Here is a 20,599-nt window from a genome sequence, read left to right as displayed (position 1 = left end):
TTGGGGGGGACAGGCTTGGAACTTAATTACCGTTTATAATAATATTTCTATGAGTAAAGGGGCTGCAAGTTTCAAAAAATGAAATTTACAAACCAAGGTTGGAAATTCTGGAGGCAGACAGCAGTTGAGGGAAGACCTGGTATTTGATTTGCTCAGCTATCTGTGGCATCCTAGAGGTAATTACTAAATAAGTAATAGGGTATGAGACAGAAAGGAATATGGAATAATTGAATATGTCTGGAGTAGATGTTCCATCTAAGAGAATGAGTGAATGGAAAGGAAGGGTATCTTGAGTGACCTTGGAACGATTGTGGGTATATGCTAACAGGTAGGTGGTACAGTGGATAGAGGACTGGGCTCAGAATCAAGAAGGTTCATCTTCATGGGTTCAAATACAGCCTCAGACACTGAATAACTGTGTGACCTTGGGCAATTCACTGAATCCTGTTTGCCTCAGTTCCTTATCTGTAAAATGAGCTGGAGAAGGAAGTGTCGATCCATTGCGGTATCTTTTCCAAGAAAACCCCAAATGGGGTCACAGAGTTGGAGATGACTGAAACTACTGAACAACAGCGGTAAAAAGTGGAAACTAAGGCCAGATGGGAGTAGGAGGTGAACATCTGTGAAGCTTAATGGAGAGAGTAGGGACCCTGGTTCCCTGTGGAGCATTACTGACATTTTGGGCAAGGGAAGAGCTCTTGGTAGATGGAGACATATTCTGTATAGCTTCTCCTGGGCCAAGAGGTTGATAGAGTGGCCCTGACACAAAACTTTCAGAACATGCCTATAATCTTAGTTCTGTGTATTAACAGTTCACAGGCAAATAACTTAATATTTTTGTAGACCAGACTCTTTTTCATCATTGCTGTCTAGTGGTTTTTCATAAGACAGTGAGGCAGCAACATTTTTACTCAGGTAGTTTAAATTTAATAAACTTGGTATTGGTAACTTTTGCCAAGTCTTAGAACACAAGGGCATAGAAGACATCTGATTTTATTTTTACTCTCTTAATCACAGCTCATATGAGTTATAGCCTTAGTGTCCATTAGCAATCAATAAATTAGGTTAGGCTTGTACTCATCTAATGGTTTGGTTATTTAACTATAGCTGCTATCTTCCTTTGGGAATACTTTATTCTGCAGTGCATTGGTAGAGTGCTGGACTAGGAGTCAAGATCTGAATTCAAATGTGATCTCTGATACCCAGTAGCAGTGACCTGGGCAGGTCACTTAATTAATCTCTGTACATCTCAGTTTTTCACACATGCCTACCGTGTTGTGATAGTAAACACAGATATGTATAAAGGGATTTGAAACTCTTAAAGCACTATGTAAATGGTAGCTATTATTGGTCCTCAATGGCAAGATAATCTTGAATTTGGCAGATATATTTACTTAAATGTATATACAGTGTCTTCTCCTTTCATCTCTTCCTCCCTCCTCCCCACACCCCCAAGAATTTAAATTGCTCAGATTCATAGATGATAAATTTAGAACTGAGAAATAAATCATTGAGTTTAATTCCCTCATTATACAGATGAAGAAACTGAAGCCCAGAAAGGTTAAGTGACCTACCTCAAATCATATACAACTTATGTCTGATACAGGGTTTAAAATCAGATCTTCCTTACTCCAAGTTCAGCACTCTTATCTGTGGACTATTCAATTTTTGTCTTTATATCTCTAGTGCCAAACACAGTGTCCTACATATAATAGGTGCTTAATTAACTTTCATTGAATTGAAATTGCTTGTTTTAAGTTATGCAGTTAGTGAGAGCTGCAATTAGAATCCATGTCTAGTATAGATACATCTTGTATAGAGGCATCTGATAACATGGTGAAAAGAGCATTGGGCTTAGAGTCAGGAAGACCTGAATTTCAAAAGTGACCTTAGACACTTTCTAGCTGTTTGACCCTGGGTAAGTTACTTAGCCTCTGTTTGCCTCAGTTTGTTCAACTGTAAAATGGGGATAATAATAGCTCCTACGTTGCAGGGTTGTTGTGAGGATTGAATGAGACAATATTTTTAAAATATGTGCCTGGCACATAGTAGGCACTATGTAAAAGCTATTCCTTTCCTTTTTCCATTCTCTTTCCTTTACATGTCTCCTCTCCCCTCACAACCACTCCCCTAGTTCAGGCTGTCATCACATTTCACCATCTAATTCTCCACTCAGCTGTTAGTGATTTTCTTTACATGTCACCCCACCCCCATTCCCCAGCTCAATAAATAGTAGTTCCCTGTTACCTCTGGGATCAAATATAAAGTCCTCCATTTGGCTTTTAAAGCTCTTTACAACCTGACCTCTTCTTACCTTTCCAGTCTTTTTATATTTTATACCCTCTATGTACTCTGTGATCTGGCCGCTTTTGTCTACCTGCTGTTCCTTGCAGTTCCCTCCATTCCACCACCTCTCTGCCTTTGCTCTAGCTGTCCCCTATGATCGATCTGTTCTTTTTTCTCACCTGCCACTTAGTTTTCCTGTCTACTTAAAAGGTGGTGCACAGGCCTCGCTTTATTTCTATAAGAGGAGTTTCCAGCACTTTGTACAGTGACTGTCACATAGTAAGCTTAGCATCCTTACAAACTTTTCCCCAGGCCACTGCCCTTTGTGTACCAGTTATCCATTTACAAGAAAATACAAGAATTGAAGTGAATCTCATTTAGGCTTTAAAAGAGGCAGAACCTTTTCTGAGCAACAAGTCATGAGTATTAATGTTGTAGATCCTCTTTAAAATCTTATTAAATTTTCCTTTTCTCCCCTCACTGAAGTTTTACTGTATATGCTATTTATGGTAATGAGGGTAGTGGGGAGGACTCTTGTGTAATTTCTAATTAAGTCATGGCATTTCACAGAATCCTAGAATCTTAGCACTAGAAGAGAACTCAGGAGATAATAACTAGTTCAGTTCATGCACACCTGAACAGAACATCCCTCTACAACATATTCTAACATGTTGCCCAGCTTTTGCTTGAAGACCTCCTTGGAGGAGCAAACCATAATATTTTACAAACTTAGATCCTTTGCACGGTATCATTAAGAAGTTTTTCTTTGCATCATACCTGAAATTTGCCCTTTTGTACTTTCTCTCCATCCTTTCTAACTTCTTCCAGATGAGACCCAAGTTTTGCTTCCCTTTCCTCATAATTTGACATCTAACTCCAGTTACATTTCTCTTGGTCAGAAAAGTAAGAAAAGGACAGATTTTTCATGCTGTTCCTTATTTTCTTCCCTCATGTCCTAAAATTAATTAGTTTAATGGAGCAGAAGAATAAAGGGGGAAAAAGTTGATTTGTTTTTGATAATGTTTTGAGGAACTTTAAAAGCAGTATATCTAGATAAACCAGATTGTTGAAATATGTTAAGTAATTTTTGGTGACTATTAATAAGCATACAAATAATAATAGCTACAATTATGTAGCACTTTAAAAGTTTACAAAGTATTTTCTGTGCATTCTCGTTTGAGCATTACAGTAACCATTTGACAGATGTACTACAGGTGTTATTCTCCCCCACTTTACAGATTGGTAAAATGTGGTTTAAAAAGGTTCACTTGTAGTTACTGAGTTCATGTTGGAGGCAGGATTAAAAACCAGATCTCGCATGACTCTTAAGGCCTGCACTCTTTCCACCATATCACATTACCTCGAAAGAGTTAAGTGTAGTTAACTATTTTTTTGTTTTGTTTATTTGTTGCCTTGCTTAATTAAGAGCACCTTTGTAAATATTTTAAAAACCTGTTGGCCTGGACTAATATTGAGAACTTTTAACCTGTATATTCTTTGGAGTGAATAGAATAGCCTTACTCATAGCTATTATTTTTAGGTAGAATGTCTTAAAAATTTGTATTAATTGAGTATATGTCAGTGTTCACATTATATGGAGTGTAAATTCTTGATAAATTTGAAAAAGGTTGTGATTTTTGTTGTTTTTGAATGAGTATAATCTTAATGAACTAGAATAATTACTCATCAAAGAATGATGCCCGTTACTAGAGATACCTTGAAAAGAACAATGAAAATTTGTTTAATCACTATTTTAGCAAGTGCTTTAGGTAGGCTTAAAAATCTTTGGTCCTATGTAAAATTAGTTTAACTCCTTTAAAAATGCATTTTAGGTTTAGCTTATTTTTGTAGCTATAGATTTTTGTGTCACTTTTATAGATTAAACAGTACTTGTCTAATAATAAAGCAAGGCGTGCTAATTTTAGATTTTTTTTTTAACTTTTAGTTGTTGACCTTCTTTATTGGCGAGACATTAAGAAGACAGGAGTGGTATTTGGCGCCAGCTTGTTCCTGCTACTTTCGTTGACAGTATTCAGCATTGTGAGTGTAACAGCATACATTGCCTTGGCCCTGCTATCTGTAACTATCAGCTTCAGGGTATACAAGGGAGTGATCCAGGCAATCCAGAAATCTGATGAAGGTCACCCATTCAGGTGAGATGATTGCCTTCATACAAGGCATATATTTTGCAGTATTGTATATGGAACATTTTGAGACTTTGCTTCATATTGGTTATTAGAAACACTGGTATTTCCATTGTCATAAGATCTGTAGGGCATGTGTTCTTATTAAAAATTGTTTTAAAAATTCTTTCTTAAAATTAACTACAGGGGCGGCCAGGTAGCACAGTGAGTAAGAGCACCGGCCCCAGAGTCAGGATGACCTGGGGATCGAATCCAGGCTCAGACACTTAGCATCCACCCAGAAACACCTGGCCGTGTAACCTTGAGCAAGTTACTTAACCCCAATTGCTTAGGGGCGGCCAGGTGGCTTAACGAGTAAGAGCACTGGCCCCAGTGTCAGGAAGACCTGGGGATCAAATCTGGGCTCAGATACTTAGCACCACACCCAGAAATAACTGGCCGTGTAACCTTGAGCAAGTTACTTAACCCCAATTGCTTAAAAAAAAAAAATTAACTACAAAGAGAACACTGCTCCTGTACCCAAGTTAAGAGCTATTTATTACTTAAAGCATATGTTAAATTAGCATTTATTTCTCTGCTAGACATATGTATTTCTTAGAGCAGATGTCAGTATTAAGTTTTTATTTTTATAATGAAAGTATGTCTTTCTAACAGGGTTAGTATTATATATATTATATAATAGCATTATATATATACCGTGTTTCCCCGATAATAAGACCTATCCCGAAAATAAGCCCTCCCCTTACTGTGTAAGATTCCTCTAAAATAAGCCCTCCCCCGAAAATAAGCCCTATTAAGATTGCTACTGTAGTGAAGGTGATCCCCTGCACTACACGCTACATTATGGTAACCTCTATATGCACCGTTCCCCCCCCACCCCAGGTGAAACGCATGCCGTGCTCCGAGCTGCATCCAATCAGAGCTGCAGCAGTGAGCGTGTCATCCTGTTCTTCCCCAGTGATTTGCTTGCTGGCGCCATTGAGAGCAGTGCCGCGGAGGAGAGCTGAGTCAGGACAACATAAGCCCTCCCCTGAAAATAAGCCCTCTGGTGTTTTTCTTTCCAAAAAAATTAATAAGACAGTGTCTTATTATCGGGGAAACATGGTGTATATATATAATATTATATTATATAGCAAGAAGTTTAAATTCCATCATAGATACTTAGTCTAGTCAGTCTTATTGAGTCTCCTTTTCCACTGCTTTGCCAATTATAACATGCCAGTTACTCCCTCCTTGTCCTTTTTACCTTGGCATGATAATGTAATTCAAGACCCAGCACTTCCAAACTAAGTCCTAATCCTTCTTTCCTTCCTAAGAATTCGTGTTTCACTTGTTATTTTGAAATGTGTTATATTTTTGATGGAACTAGAAAGTAAATTCCATTAGGCTAAGGACCAGGTCTTCCACTTTTTTGCACTTAACATTCTTCTTAATACCAATAGATGTTCATTCATGTGTTAGTAACACATTTATTAAACTGTGTACTTAGAATACTGTTAAATTGATGTTAATTGATAACTTTTTTAATCTTTTCAGACTATAAAAGACTATCTCTTTGTAAAGACTAGTGATTAAGCTTAATGACCTTTCTTCATTATGTAATAAGGTTCCATAAATCCCAAAACTGTATTATGTTGTCTATTTACTATAGAAACCTGAGTTCTGTAAAAGCTTTGTTAAGGCACAATGTTTATAATGTAGAGATCCATTGTATAGATATTGTGTAGATAGATAATTATATAGCTCCATAACCCTAAAATTAGATCTTTTTAACAGGGAAAAAATAAAGATATGAACTGAGAAATGGATATAGTTGTACTCCAGTTCTATGCAAGTAGATTTGGGAGGATGTGGGAGGAAGTTAGACCAATAGTGGGGAAATAAAAATCTTTGTTTTTGCTTCCTTTCACCCTTAGAAGCATGTAATTCTTGGATAAGAGGCTATTAATTAAATTATAGGTTAAATAAAATCTACATTAGCTAGTTTTAACCTACTACATAGTTTTGCCCTGTCCCTTTCCCACTTTGGGGAAAATGACAGTACCCAGAAAGTCAGCCCTGAGATCAGACAGAAGAGATGGGCTTAAAAACGAGATGCCTGCCATCCCTCCTGCCTTTTTCATTGGTGGAATACTACTAGATTCAGGATCTGGGTCCACTGTCATTATCATACTGCAATGATGGCCTGCATTTCTCTATGCTGTGTCCTTTCCCCTCTGGTCCTCATACATACATCTTCTTTCCATTGTAGTTGGAGGTCAGGGGTAGGTCATTTGACTGTATCATGGTGGGAAAATGGTACAGACTGTACTCTCAAATACTCCTCTTGGGGTAGACTGCCCTAGATGCCTATGTCCTTCATGGGAAATATCTTTATATTCCCCTTGCTCATAGAGAGAAAGTCTAACTTCTTCTCCTATGGGTTTGGTAACCTGGATCCTAAGGACCCAAACCGAATTTGTCTCAGGTGCCCAAATTCCTTGTTAAGAGCACCACATGCTAGTAGTGGATTGATATAGCATCACCTATGTAGATTTTTTTGCCTTTATGTGCCTTAGTCACAAACTTGTTTTTACGTTATATTGATTAAACAAAAGATTTTCATAAATAGACATTAAGTTCCTGAAGATAGCAATTGCTTAGGTATTTTAATGAACAGAATTGACATATTTAATGACTGTGTAGTCAGGACACATCAGAAGTAACAATTTTTGATCATGAGGGAATAATAGACTTCGAGGTAGGATATTGAAAGCTTTATAATAAGTAACTTTCCCGTATTCCAGGAACTGCCCAAATGTGTTGCTTTGAAGTATAAAAAGCGGTAGTGAAATTCCTTGAGACTTTTTTTTGTCTTTGCTAAAAGTTTACATCATTTAAACAAAGCTGTTTATTTGATGAATTACTATTAAGTGGTAAGTTGAAAGAATGCTTGTCTGTCTTATTTTGTTCTGCTTTGCTTTGAAATTGAAAAGTGAAATAATTTATTAGCTTTATTTCACCCTTATGGTCATTTCTTAAAAAATTTAACAATTTTGACTAATGGATATATAAAACATCTGTTTGAACTGTTTTACTAGGATTGATATATTTTCATTTATGGAAATTTATTATTTATAAGTTTATTTATGGAAATGTATCTGGTGACTGATTGAGTCACTACTTAAAACTTATCTAAAAGTCTGGAATAAAAAGGAGTAACTTGGAAAGAAGTAAATATGTATTAGGAAAATTTATTGAGCTTTCATAATGTTTTTTTCATTACTCAGCACATGAATGTAACTCACCTAGCACATTGGACCATGAAAACCTTTCCTTGTTCATGTAAAAATATGATGTTTATTTAGTATTAGAATTTTATGAATATCTTTTCCCTCAGAAAAACTTGTTCTAATTAGCTAATTAATTAATGAACATTAAATCTTTCAAACTTTAAACTTGATGAAATTTGTTCACTAACTACTAGTGCATTCCTTTGCCAGGGCCTATTTGGATTCTGAAGTTGCAGTATCTGAGGCATTGGTTCAAAAGTACAGCAACTCTGCGCTTGGTCATGTCAACTGCACAATCAAAGAACTCAGGCGCCTCTTCTTAGTTGATGATTTAGTCGATTCTTTGAAGGTAGGTTTTTTGACTCTGCACACATTTCTTATTTAATACTTGGTTTCTAACTTGTTATAATTCTTGTATCAGAAGCCACTAATATAGGAGATTAAAATAATATCTCAGTTACAGTTGACCTTTACCTTATATAAGGAGATATGAATAGGCACTAGATCAGTGATTTTTAGAATCAGTGATTTCATTAGTAGAGAGAAGTCTTGGATGAGGAAATTATCTTTGCTAATACAAGTCAGCAACTTTTCTGCAACCTGTAGTCTTGGAGAGTTGCCTAGGATTCTCCAGATTCCTGAGAAGTTCTGGGACTTTTTCTTTATTGCTCAGAGGCTCGACTTCGACCTGAGTCTTTTTGGCTTCAAGTCCAGATCTCTAACCTCTCACCCAGTTATCCTCATTATGACTCAGAGTCCACAAAGTCCTTTTTGTATTCTTTATCATGTCATGAAGCTGATGTTTAGTTCTGCTGCACTAGGCTTCTAAAAGTATAGTCCCTAGCATTCTAGCAAAGAAAAAGAGAGGCTCATCTTTAGTCTGCTGCAACTTGCTGATTCTTTTGTTTTTTAAACTATAAAAACTAGTGAAGCAACTGAAAATACAAAATGGCCCCCACACCTGTACTTTTGTAGTGAAGATGTTAAAATTGATCATTCAGTAAGGCTTGCAAATATTTTCACTATTCAGGGATTTTTATTATGGGATTTGATTTGTATTTTCATTTATTTCAGTTGTGTCTGACTCTTCCAAGAAAACCAAGGGGTTTTCTTGGACATATTTCCAAGATACTGGAGAGGTTCACCATTTCCTTCTCCATTGATTTGTATATCTTATCTAAGTAAAGGAATACAAAGATAGTGATCTTTATAGAGTCTTCTCTGTGTGGCTGTACATCATTTTTAGTAGATAAAAATACGTTTAGCTTAATCATGCAGAAATTTAAAATTACCTTGTGAAAAACCATGATTTTAATAGTGGGGTTTGTTTATCTACATGGACTGATCATTATGAATTTCTACAACTGGGGGAAAATAGCCCCCATGTAGTTAATATACGGTAAATCCATGTTGTTTCCACTTAATCATAAAACCATAGACTTTTAGAGCCAGAAAGGATCTTTAAGAGATTGGCTAGTCCAGTTATATCATTCTGTAGTTGTAGAAGCTGAGGCCTAAAGAAGCCAAATGCCTTTTATCATGATTACACAGCTAATAAAATTATTTGTGGAACCAAGACTAGAACCCAAATCTCCAGACTGCCTTTTTTCCCCCTCACTAGCAGGCTGGCTTTTCACTTTTTGCCCAACCCAGAAGACCTGCTCACTTTCTCCTCTTCTGCTCCACCTCAGAGAATTGAAGCCTTAGTTGCAAGAAAAAGCAGATCAGTCTGTTAGGGTTCCTGCTTGTGTGGCTCTGGGCAAGTCACTTCTTTCAAACTCTCCTGTAAAATGGGGCTGATAATATTTGAAATATTTATCTTACAAGGCTGTCATGAACAAAGTGCTTTGTTTAACCTTAATGATACAAACAGGTGAGATGATAGAAGAGGCCAGATAGTTAATCCTGTCCTTGTACTCCTTTTTTCTGACTTACCCATCCTCCTTGGTAAGTGAAAAGATAGTGTTCACTTCTGGTTATCATATTGGGGAAAGACGCTGTGGATTTTAGTGCCTAGTCTTGTGCTTAGTAAATCTGAAGGGGGGAGTCTTGAAGTTCAGTTTTATTTGGGTAATAACTTTTTGATAAATAAGAAGAGACAAAGGCTGGTTGGGGAAACCTTTAAAATCCTTCAGTGGACAGGATTTTTACTGTGAAATAGTTTTTAACACTTAAAAATACCTCAAGTAAGCCTTCTAAGTGTTTTGAATCCTTTTATTCTTGCCATACATTGGCTATCCAGTCTCATGTGGCTACCTAAATTCCTCAAAGCTTGAGCTAATTCTTGGAAATATTGAGTAGTACTCACTTGTAAGTCTTAAGCAGTGGAAATTTAGTTTCCTCGAGGAAGAACTTAGGTTTGCATTTTCCTTGATGCTGCTTTGGATGTATGTCCAATTTAACCATTTTAGTATGCTTTTTGAAGCCAGATACTGTTGAAAGTTTTTCTTCTTAAGTATGAGCATGGTGTAATGAAAAGAGCCCTGGTCTTGGAGTCAGAAGATGGGAGTTTCAGCTTGGGCTCTTATATTTCTAGCTGTGTGTGACCTTGGGCTTCTCACTTCACATTTCCTTAGTTTTCTCATCTTAAAATGAGGATAATATTTGTATTTCCTTTCCTCTCACCAGGGGTATTGTGAGATTACTATTGTTCTACTCCTAAGTTATTCATCGTAGAAGTTGAAAATTGTAACTGTAGTTCTCTACCAGACCTTTGGGTCTCAGTGACATTTTTGAGGAGGACAGAAGAGACGTAAAGCACATGGCCGTTCAGTAAACCAAGAACCAATACCTTGGTGATTCCATGACTACTTTGTTTAAAGGATTGTATGACAGTCATAGCTTAACAAATTGTTTCAGATTCCTTTATAGCATCATTGCCCCTTTGTATGAAATGCATATATCTGTTACTGATTTCACTGGAATGTTTGAAAAGTAGTATAAAGTATTTTCCAGAGGGGCAGGGAAGAGTTCCCAATATACTTGGTTATATTTTTTTAATTAATTAGCTTTCCTTCTAAAAAAAAGACAAATATTTTAAAATGACTTAATGTAATAGACACTTATAGTCAGGAGTCCTAGGATACATCTACTCCACCAGAACAAAAGGGTGGTTGGGATTTTGAGGGTTCTTGGGGGGTTTTGGTGGTAATATAACTTCTGCATAAAGCATATGTGAAAGGGAAGTAGTGGGAAGATGACATTGTGGGCTTTAGGGCCAGGTGGAGGTAGCTTTATTTAACTGTTAGTTATTTCCCAAGACTTAGTACAATGCATTATACATGTTAGGTACAGAAATATTTGCGTATATGAATGAACAGTGTATCTTTAAAATGTAGCGTGACTTGCAGAACCCTCAGAAACAACAGCATTTGGAATGTGTCAATCAGAGATTGGGTGACTTAGCAGAAATGTTGCAAAAGGTGACTGAGTCTATAGAGATATTGTGAAATTTAGGAAGCCAAGAAAGTATCTATGAAACATGTCACTAGGTACAAACCAAAGGTCAGACTTCCTATTTGTTTTGTGTGGAAATAATTGCTACTAGGCTTTGGTTATTTTAGTGGCATAGTTATTATCAGCCTTATCAACTAATGAAGACTCTTTTCTGCACGTAACACAAGTTTTTTTTTTCTCATTTTTCAAATGCTTTATTAACTTCTGATTTACATCATTCATTTCTACCAGATTTTGAGTTACAAATTTTCTCCCTGTTTTTCCCCTATCCACTGACCCAAAATAGGAGTACCACAGGATATCCCCTCCTCCAATCTGCTGTCTCCCATATTTTCTCCCATACCCCCTTAGTTTTCCAGTAGGGCATGGTGGATCTCTGTGCCCCAGTGCCTGTATATCTTATTTCCCAATTACATGTAAAATAGTATTAATAATAGTGTGTGTGTGTGTGTGTGTATATGTATTTATATATATTTTAAACATTTGATTTTAAAACTTTGAATTCCAGATTCATTCCCTTCCTCCCTTGTCACCCACCCTTACTGGGAAGATAAGCAGTTCAGTATAGGTTGTACATGTGTAGCTAATGCAAAATATTAACATAGTAGATATATTGTAAAAGACTGACTATATTTCCCTCCCTCCTATCCTACCTTCCACTAGTTCTGTTCTCTACTTTGATCCTGTACCTTTTCAAAAGTGGGTGCATCCAACTTCCCTCCCCCCCCTAGCCTGCCCTCCTCTCATCATCCCCCCTCTCATCCCCTTCCCCCCTACTCTCCTGTTGGGTAAGATACCCTATTTAGTGGGTATTTCATTCCCTCCCCAAGCCAAATTCAATGAGAATAAGGTTAACCCATTCCCTTTTGCCTTCCTATTCTTCCCCTCCATTGTAACCATTTTCCCTTGCCTCTTCTATATGATAGTTTACCCCATTCTGTCTCTCCCCATCTCCTCTCATTATATTCCTCTCTCACCTCTTAATTTCACCTTTTAAGTATCATCCCTTCCCATTAAATTGGTCCTGTGCCCTCTATCTGTGTATACCTGTAAACATATATACACACACATTCACATATGTATTTATATGCCCATATACTCTCATATCTAGACATGTATATATATTTCTATTCACTTCAACTATTTTCATACTGAGAAAAGTTTCATAAGTTACAATTATTGTTTTTCCATGTAGGAATGTTAATAGTTCAACTTTGATAAGTTCCTTATGATTTCTTTTCCCTATTTACCTTCTCATACTTCTCTTGCTTCGTGTATCTGAATGTCAAATTTTCTATTCAGCTTAGGTTTTTTCATCAAGAATGCTTGAAAGTTCTCTATTCCACTGAATGACCATATTTTTCCCTGAAACATGATACTCAGTTTTGCTGGGTAGGTGATTCTTGGTTTTAATCCCAGCTCCTTTGACCTCCAGAATATCACATTCCAAGCCCTTCGACCTCTCAGTGTAGAAGCTGCCAGATCCTGAGTTATCCTGATTGTGTTTCCACAATATTCAAATTGTTTCTTCCTGGCTGCTTGTAATATTCCCTCCTTAATCTGGGAATTCCTGAATCTGGCTATAATATTCCTAGGAGTTTCTTTTTGGGATCTTTTTCAGGAGGTGATAAGGTAGATTTTTTTCAACCTCTCTTTTGCCCTCTGGTTCTAAACCATCAGGGCAGTTTTCCTTGAGGATTTCTTGGAGGATGATTTCTAGGTTCTTTCTTTGATCATGGCTTTCAGGTAGTCCAATAATTTTTAAATTATCCCTCCTGGATCTATTTTCCAGGTCACTGGTTTCTTCCAATGAGATATTTCACATTGCCTTCTATTCTTTCATTTGTTTGGATCTGTTTAACAGCATCTTGATTTCTCATAAAGTCATTAGCTTCCATTTGCTCCAGTCTAATTCTGAAGAAATGATTTTCCTCAGTGAGCTTTTGAGATTCTTTTTCCATCTGGGAAATTCGACTTTTTAAGGCATTCTTCTCCTCATTGCCTTTTTGGAGCCTTTTTTGCCATTTGAATTAGTCTATTTTTTAAGGTGTTATTTTATTTAGGCAGGCTGTTGACTCTCAATTCATAAGTTTCTTGCATCGTTCTCATTTCTGTTCCCAATTTTTTCTCCACTTCTCTTATCTGCTTCTTAAGGTTCTCTATGGCCTGTAACCAGCTCGTATTTTCCTTTGAAGCTTTTGGTGCAGGAGTTCTGACTTCACTTTTTCCTCCTGTTCCATGCTTTGCTCCTTTTCTGTCCCCCAAATAGGAGTCTAATGTTGGGTTCTTCTGTTTGCTTTGTTTCTTTTGCCTGCTCATGTTGCCACTCAATTACTTGACTTTTGGGCTTTTTGCCACAGTAGGACTCTGCCACCAGATAGGGGAGCTTTTGTGCTAAACGCTGGGGTTTTCTCAGCTGCCGGAGGTATTAGTTGGGTGCCCTTGCTGAAGCCTCCACAAGCTCTGGCATGCTGGACACACACCCCAGGACCTCCACCCTAGACGGCAATCCAGATCCAAGCAGGTTAAAGCAAGAGCGATTACCCCTCAGACTGGTGCTTGGTCCCCCTACACTCTGCAGGCCAGGAGCTGAAGCTGCCACGTGGGGGCGGCTGTACAGGTTCCTCAGCAAGGCGACACACTCCCAACTACTGGGTCCCAAAGTCCACAGTGCACTCACCTCTCACTTTGTCCTTAGCATCTATGTGTTGATAAATCTGGAAACGGCCACAGCTGCTAGTGATCTGGAGTCCCTCTGGCTGGTGGCTGGTCAGGCCTGCCCTGGGGCTAAAACCTCCAGCTCACAGCGGGACTGGGCTTGGCTCCCAGAGCGCTGCGCTGGCCAATAACTGCTGGCTGGGCTGTCCTCGGCAGGAGGTTAGTTTCTCTGTGTCATTTTGTGGGTTCTGCAGCTCCAGAGTTTGTTCAGAGTCTCCTTTTACATGAATTGGGGAAGGTGGAAGCCAGAGCCATGTGGAGGACCTGCTTCTACTCCACCATCTTGACATAACATAACTTTTGCTAATGGTGGATGACATAATTTTGCCATATAGATAACCTTAAAACGTTTGGGTGAATCATGTCTGTCAGACTTCTTGTCTATTTAATCATAATTGTTTTCTAAGACTGTCATTTATTTTAAAAAGTCCCTTATGAAACCAGAATAATTAGGATGTCAAAAAATTTGTCAACAGCAGGGCAAGAGACAAAATAAATACCTTCAGAGAACTTAATGTGAAGATTTTGTTAAAGCAAGACTATTTGAAATTAATGTTTTATGCAAATACAATTATAAAGAACAATATAAGTATAGGTTTTAGAACTGAAAGGGACAGGGACCTTAGGATCTGGACTAGCATCTAGTCTAGTCCCTTCAGTTTACAGATAAGGAAAATGCCTCCTAGAGAATTTAAATGACTCACCCCAATAAGGGATATAGATAGGAAGGGGGTAGAACCAGAGCTTGAACTGCAGGTCTTCTTATTCCAAATATGTTGGGAGGAGGCGGGGGTCGTGCTAACATGGGGGAGGGGGAACAAGTTGAGCACATGCAGAAATTGCTTCTTGCTGGTAGCTTTTGATCTTTTTCTCTTTTAAGGAGAAAAGAAAAAATTTTGAATGCTACTAAATAGACTTGTTTTCTGTTAATTCCAATTTTAAAAAATAAGCCAATTGCTTGTGTTTTGTTGTGAACTTTAAAAAGCTTAGAATAATCATGAGTTTTGCTTGTGAAATTAGGCAGGGATAAATGTGAACTATGCAAGTTTTGACTCAACTTTCCTATGTTTTCAGTCAATAATTGATTTCCTGTCTAGATTTTGGCCATAATTTTGTTGGTAGCATAAACCCTAGCCTCCTATACTTTTGCTTGAATTAATTGTTGTTGTTGTTTTTTCAATGAGAAGGATCAAGTTTTGCAAGTACCTTTAAATGACTTTGGGGGACAAGTATATGTTAGGAAAGAGCTGATTTGTGACTGATTTGGGTGTCCCAAAAGTCCTGGTGCAGTTTTTAAGCTATTAAAGCTTTCTTTTTCCAAAGCCTAGTACAGTACATTGTAAATAGTATGTACTATTGTGTATTATCAATAAACAAATTTAGCTTTGAAATGTGACAATAACTTCAGTATTCTCAGAAGTAACAACATGTAGAATGAATCAGTCATAGGGGGGGTGACTGAGCAGAAATATATTCTGTTTAATACTATTTAATACTAAAACATAGTATGTTTAAGCTTAACAGCTTCTAAACCACAGTAATATTTTTTGGACACCCTGTGTAAGTGGATGGTGATCCATTCAAAGTTTCTGAAGAGCAGTTGCTCTTGACCTGTGGAATATTAACCAGCACAAGTGAAAAAATCTTATGGTTATGATAAATAACTACAAAATAAATTGACAGTCTTGTTCCTTTATAATTGTACCTACTTGTCCCTATCCAGATTGAAAAGATAAATGAGATTGTAAATATACTAGGTTCTTTATTAATGATAATAAATTCATAATTTTTTGAAGTGAAAAAATCTTCAAATGAAGGAATAGGTAAGGAATATTTTTAATACCACAAGATGATGACTCCTCATCTTTTCAAAAAAGTAATATTTTGGTTTCCTGTTACTTTCATTTTGAGAATCAAATAAAGGTGAAAGTGGACCTAACTCTCTGTCTTCCTTGAAGATGATCAGTTAGTTTATATATTGCTATAAAAAGATATGTTTCTGAGAATCTTGGTTAGTATAAATTGAGTTTATTTGAGTCATAGCTGAGAAAATAATAATAAGCTCTAATCTTAAGAAAATATGATGGTGGTTACCCACATTTATAAAGACTCTCAGGCAACAAAGTGGAAACCACAGTGTAGTGGACTTAAGAGAGGATAAAGTTAAGATTTTGCCCTGGAAGCATTTTGAATAGTCCTCCAGAAACATTTTCTAAATCAAAATGATCTATTTGCAAATAATTATGGAATCAGAATATGACAACTGTGGCTAATACCTCCTCATAAAACCTCAGAAATCTATTCAGGAAGAAGGGGAAGTCTGAGAATTTGGTGTGAGATTCAGATCATGCCCCAAGAGCACTTGTAGAGCATTCTAAAGAGAGGAAAACCAACAGATAGTGAGTGAAACTAAACTGTAGGTTTGCTTGGTCAGTGGGAAATATTGATGTTGGTGTCTAAGACCCTGGGTTCCAATAGCAGCCCTGCTTCTTGCAGGAACTAGGGGACTTGTCATAAATATAATTTTTTTTAATTTAGCATTTTATTTTTCTCCAGTTACATGTAAAAACATTTTTTAACATTTGTTTTTAAAATTTTGCGTTCCAAATTCTCTCCATTCCTCCGTCCCCACCCCATGATAAATATAATTTTTAACAGACAAGTAGAAGTATAAAGTAGATAAATAATATGGATGGATAGCAATAAGACCTGCACTTACTTTCATTGGTATAGGTGTAGAAACTCTCTCTTCCAAGGCAGGGGCAGTGTATTTTCAGTAACGTAGTTTAGAGTTGCTTAGAGCTCCAAGAGAGGGGGTTGAGAGATTGATAACCCTGAAGCAAAAAATACATGTGTTTATGTTGATTATAATCTAATCAGACCAAATGAACTTATTTGTTCTTGTAACCTCTTTTGATTTTGTGTGTGTGTGTTTGGGGACGTGTGGCAGTAATATTATGAAATGATATGAAGCCCTGCTTCATTTCTTTATGTGCATAGTATGTTTTCTTTCCCCAGAATCATCATATTCAAAGAAAATTAAGTTCTCTTCTGATAACATTTTTTGATAATTTTTTAAATCTAATTATTCATTGGTTATAATTCTTTTAGTGGTCATTTGGAAGATAAAATTAAGCAGTTTTGAAAGCATAAGAACCCAAGCCTTTTATGGTGTTATTTAACAAAATATTGCTATTTTCTCCTGAATATATTTGATGTTAGACTAATTGCTAATACTTCAGTGGATCCAGCATTTTACTGATTTATTATTCTCTTTCAAGTGCAAATCATATCCCATTTAGGCTTTCACATCTTATCTGGTTTTTGCCTCTATCTTTCCACAAGTTCTTCTTAGAGGGTGGATCTCTCCAAAGTATTGAAGTCTTCTGGTATTTCATGTTTGCCACTAGTATCTTCTTCAGGTGTTATTCATATATTATCCTTGCTCATGCTACACGACAAACCTACCTTTTCCACTCATGCATGTCTTGAATGATATCTCTTGAATTACATATAGTCAAATCATCTTTGATGATGCCTGGAAGCCACTTGAATTTTTATCCACAAAGTTGTGCTGTTACAACAACTCCAGATTGCCAAAGGTCATGTCGACAGTGTGCAATTTCTCATGAGTTCTTTTAAGCTGAAAAGACTCTGAATGCTGGCCCAGAGACAGATGGTGGCTGTAGCATGCCCCTAAGTGCCACTGCTAGTTTGGGGCACCTGGAAATGAATGGCAGCTTGCCTAGTAGGTGATGAATTCTCTGGTGCATAACAACCTGAAGACTGGACCTGGGTTACACCTTGAAAAATGGTTGTGAAAAATCTTTTTTTTCTTCACCTACAAATGTTTGGCTTTGTATTTAATGATCATGTGAGAGAGAGCAAAATGCTATTTGGAACAAATCTGTTCTTATTCTAGAAAGAGAAGACTTTATGATTCTATCATTTTCTGAATCACCTCCCTCTCCTACTTCTCCCCCCAAAAGCAAAACAAAACACCTTGTAGTACTTTTGAGATTGGATCAGCAGTCCCCATTCTGTCCTTCATGTTGTATATGGAAACCCTAGCTTTTCAGGAGGGGCTTTCAGCAATCAGGTGACACATTTGAACCTTTGGACCTCTGCCTGAGAGTGACTGATTTACGTGGTCCAGGTTTGAAATCTTGAGATTCCTTTCTTGTGGATTACAGTAAGACCTTGACTGTGTCTGAGTGTCTTAGTCATTAAAGTTAACTACTAAATTGCTATATTGAGCTTAAACACATACTCTAATGTGTGTTGTGTGATTGTAAATATATCAGTAATGGCTAAAGTCACCTCTTGTTCAGTGTTGAGGGTTAATTGTCTTTCCTAATGAAAGTCTGTTTAATGATAGACAAACACAGATTTGTGGCACCATGGCAAACTCACTGAAGTGCAGGGTATATTTTTAGCTAGTGTAGCTATTTATTGGGGGAGGGGAGGAGGGTGCTGCCTAGAGCCATGAGAGCAATCTTTCCACGAGTAGTTCACAAATGCTCAAAACATGACCACTGCTCTACTAAGGGAGAGAGAAGTTCTGATATTCAGGCCTACATTCGATTCTGTTACAGGAACAACTAGACGCTGCTTCTATTCCTGAAGCCACTTTTCAAATCCAGAACTAATAGCAGATTACAAAATGTTTTCTTGATTAACCTTATACATATTTCAACTACAGCAGGGTTTTCAGCTTTTTTCAGATAAACTTGCAGATTCAGGGGTTGGGGCTGATGAGTTGTATGTATTCTCCCCCCTTTTTTCTACTAACAGGGTTGTTGTGATGACTGCTTTCTAAACTGTAAAGCCCTAAAGCAAAGAAAGACTCTTATAGAGTGCTTTAGGGCAATGATATGGTGAGCTACTAAATGTGGCAAAAACAGTAGCTGGATGTTTGGGGACTTTGAATGGACCATGGAAAGCAAACTGTTCATCTGAAATGTAATAAAAACAAGACTGTGTTGTTAAGTCTGCCAGAATGTAAATAGAATCATAAAATCTTAAAGTTAGAAAGATCCTTAACAGCCATCCAGGCCAGTTTCTGACCTGTGTAGCTATTGGTCTTTCCTTCACTTGCCATGACTATTCCACTGTTAAATAGCTCTAGTTGTTAGCAGAATCTTTGCATTAAATAGAAATCTACTGCCCACTGGTACAAATTCTGATTTCATTGAACCTTTTAAACTGTTTGACTTGTCTCCTATGTACATATCAGGTTACTCCCTCTATCTGTGCTAGGATTCTTAACCCTTTTTGTCCCCTGGACCCTTTTGTCAATCTGAGGCAGTCTATGTACCCATTCTCAGAATGTTTTTAAAATGTATAAAATATGTAGGATTACAAAGGAAACCAATTTATATTGACCTATGGTTACTAAAATATTAAAAAAAAAAGATCAGGTTCACAGATCTCAAACTCTTTGTACCTTAATAAGTTCCTTTGGCCAAAAAATGTGATAATTTTGCAACTTGGCATATAACCTAACCTCTCCGAACTTTACTTAAATTAACACTGGTCCTTCAGCCACAGATTTATTTCCTATCTCCAGGCCTAAATATTTTCTTTGAAGTATTCTATTTTGATAGGCTTTGCTAGAGTTTGACTCTTCTGGTTAGTGTTCAGGAACTCAGAGTTTTCTTCCCAGTAAGATGAGACAATGGGACAAGGCACTTAAAATAATAAAATCATAGGGAGCTTTAGTGTTCATTTAGCCCAGTCTTCTTGTTTTACAGATGACCTCTCTGAATTTCAGTTTCCTAGCTATGAAATGTAGGTAATATTCCTGTGGTATCTACCTCTTGGGGTTGTTATGTGACTTAAATGAGATAATTTATGTGAAGTAATTTGCAGACTTTAAAGCATTACACAAATGGTGGTTATTGGAATATATATGTTGGGAGGAAAGAATCGTTGGGGAAAGAAATAAAATAAGTTGGGTCAAGAGATGATGAATCTCATTTAAGTTTTGTTCATGCTATGGTCTGTTAGCTTAAAAGGAGAGGATGGGAAATGGGAATAGAAAAGGAAGTCCTGCAAATTAAACTACCTTTGTGACCTTGGACCAGTTGCTTAGTCTATCTTGGTTTCAGTTTCCTTTTCTGAAACAAGAGTGTTAAGGTAAGTGATCTGTGAAGTTCCTTCTAGCCCTAAATCTATGATCCTGTATGGTCCAGCTTTCTTGGACTGGGTTCACATAGCTTATCTTGCTTAACAGGACCCTGATGATCAGGAATTTTATTCCCTTCAGAGACAAACACAAATGCAGTAAAAGGACTTTAAGTACCTATTTCTAGCATATTTTGTAATACATATAAACATGTATCTGTGCATGTATATGTGTGTGTGTGTACACACACACATGCACACTGTATGTTGTCTTCTCCTGTGGTATGTAAGGACCTTGAGAGCTGGGTCTTTGCATCATCACTGCCTTAGAACAGTGTCTGACACATAGCAGGATCTTATTAAGTACTTGTTGATTGATACATACTGTTCAACCACTAGGGAGCTCTTGAGGGAATAGTGACTAAAAAGCCTGGTACGTAGCAATGGCACCAGGTATAAAGTAGGGGAGGGAAGAATGGAGGGGGAAAAGGAAGGGAGAGGGAGAATTTGGAACTCAACATTTTTTAAAACGAGTGTTAAGATGTATTTACATGTAATTGGGAAATATTTAATGAAATAAATAAAAATAAACTTTGA

General features: G+C 37.1%; 1 protein-coding gene across 3 annotated transcripts in view; it reads left to right on the top strand.

Moving 5' to 3' along the window:
- RTN4 (reticulon 4) overlaps positions 1-20,599 on the top strand; it is a 76,570-nt gene that overhangs the window by 49,203 nt on the left and 6,768 nt on the right. For all 3 annotated transcript variants that reach the window (XM_069071719.1, XM_069071718.1, XM_069071720.1), the window contains 2 exons: positions 4,232-4,439; positions 7,913-8,051. In XM_069071719.1, coding sequence (XP_068927820.1) covers positions 4,232-4,439; positions 7,913-8,051 — 347 coding nt within the window. The remainder of the gene's footprint in view (positions 1-4,231; positions 4,440-7,912; positions 8,052-20,599) is intronic.

The sequence above is a fragment of the Petaurus breviceps genome, unplaced genomic scaffold, assembly GCF_028583685.1.
Source record: "Petaurus breviceps papuanus isolate PSGF00001 unplaced genomic scaffold, PetGlider_PUasm1.0 90842, whole genome shotgun sequence".
Lineage (NCBI taxonomy): Eukaryota > Metazoa > Chordata > Mammalia > Diprotodontia > Petauridae > Petaurus > Petaurus breviceps.
This window is presented reverse-complemented; position numbering and strand designations above follow the sequence as displayed.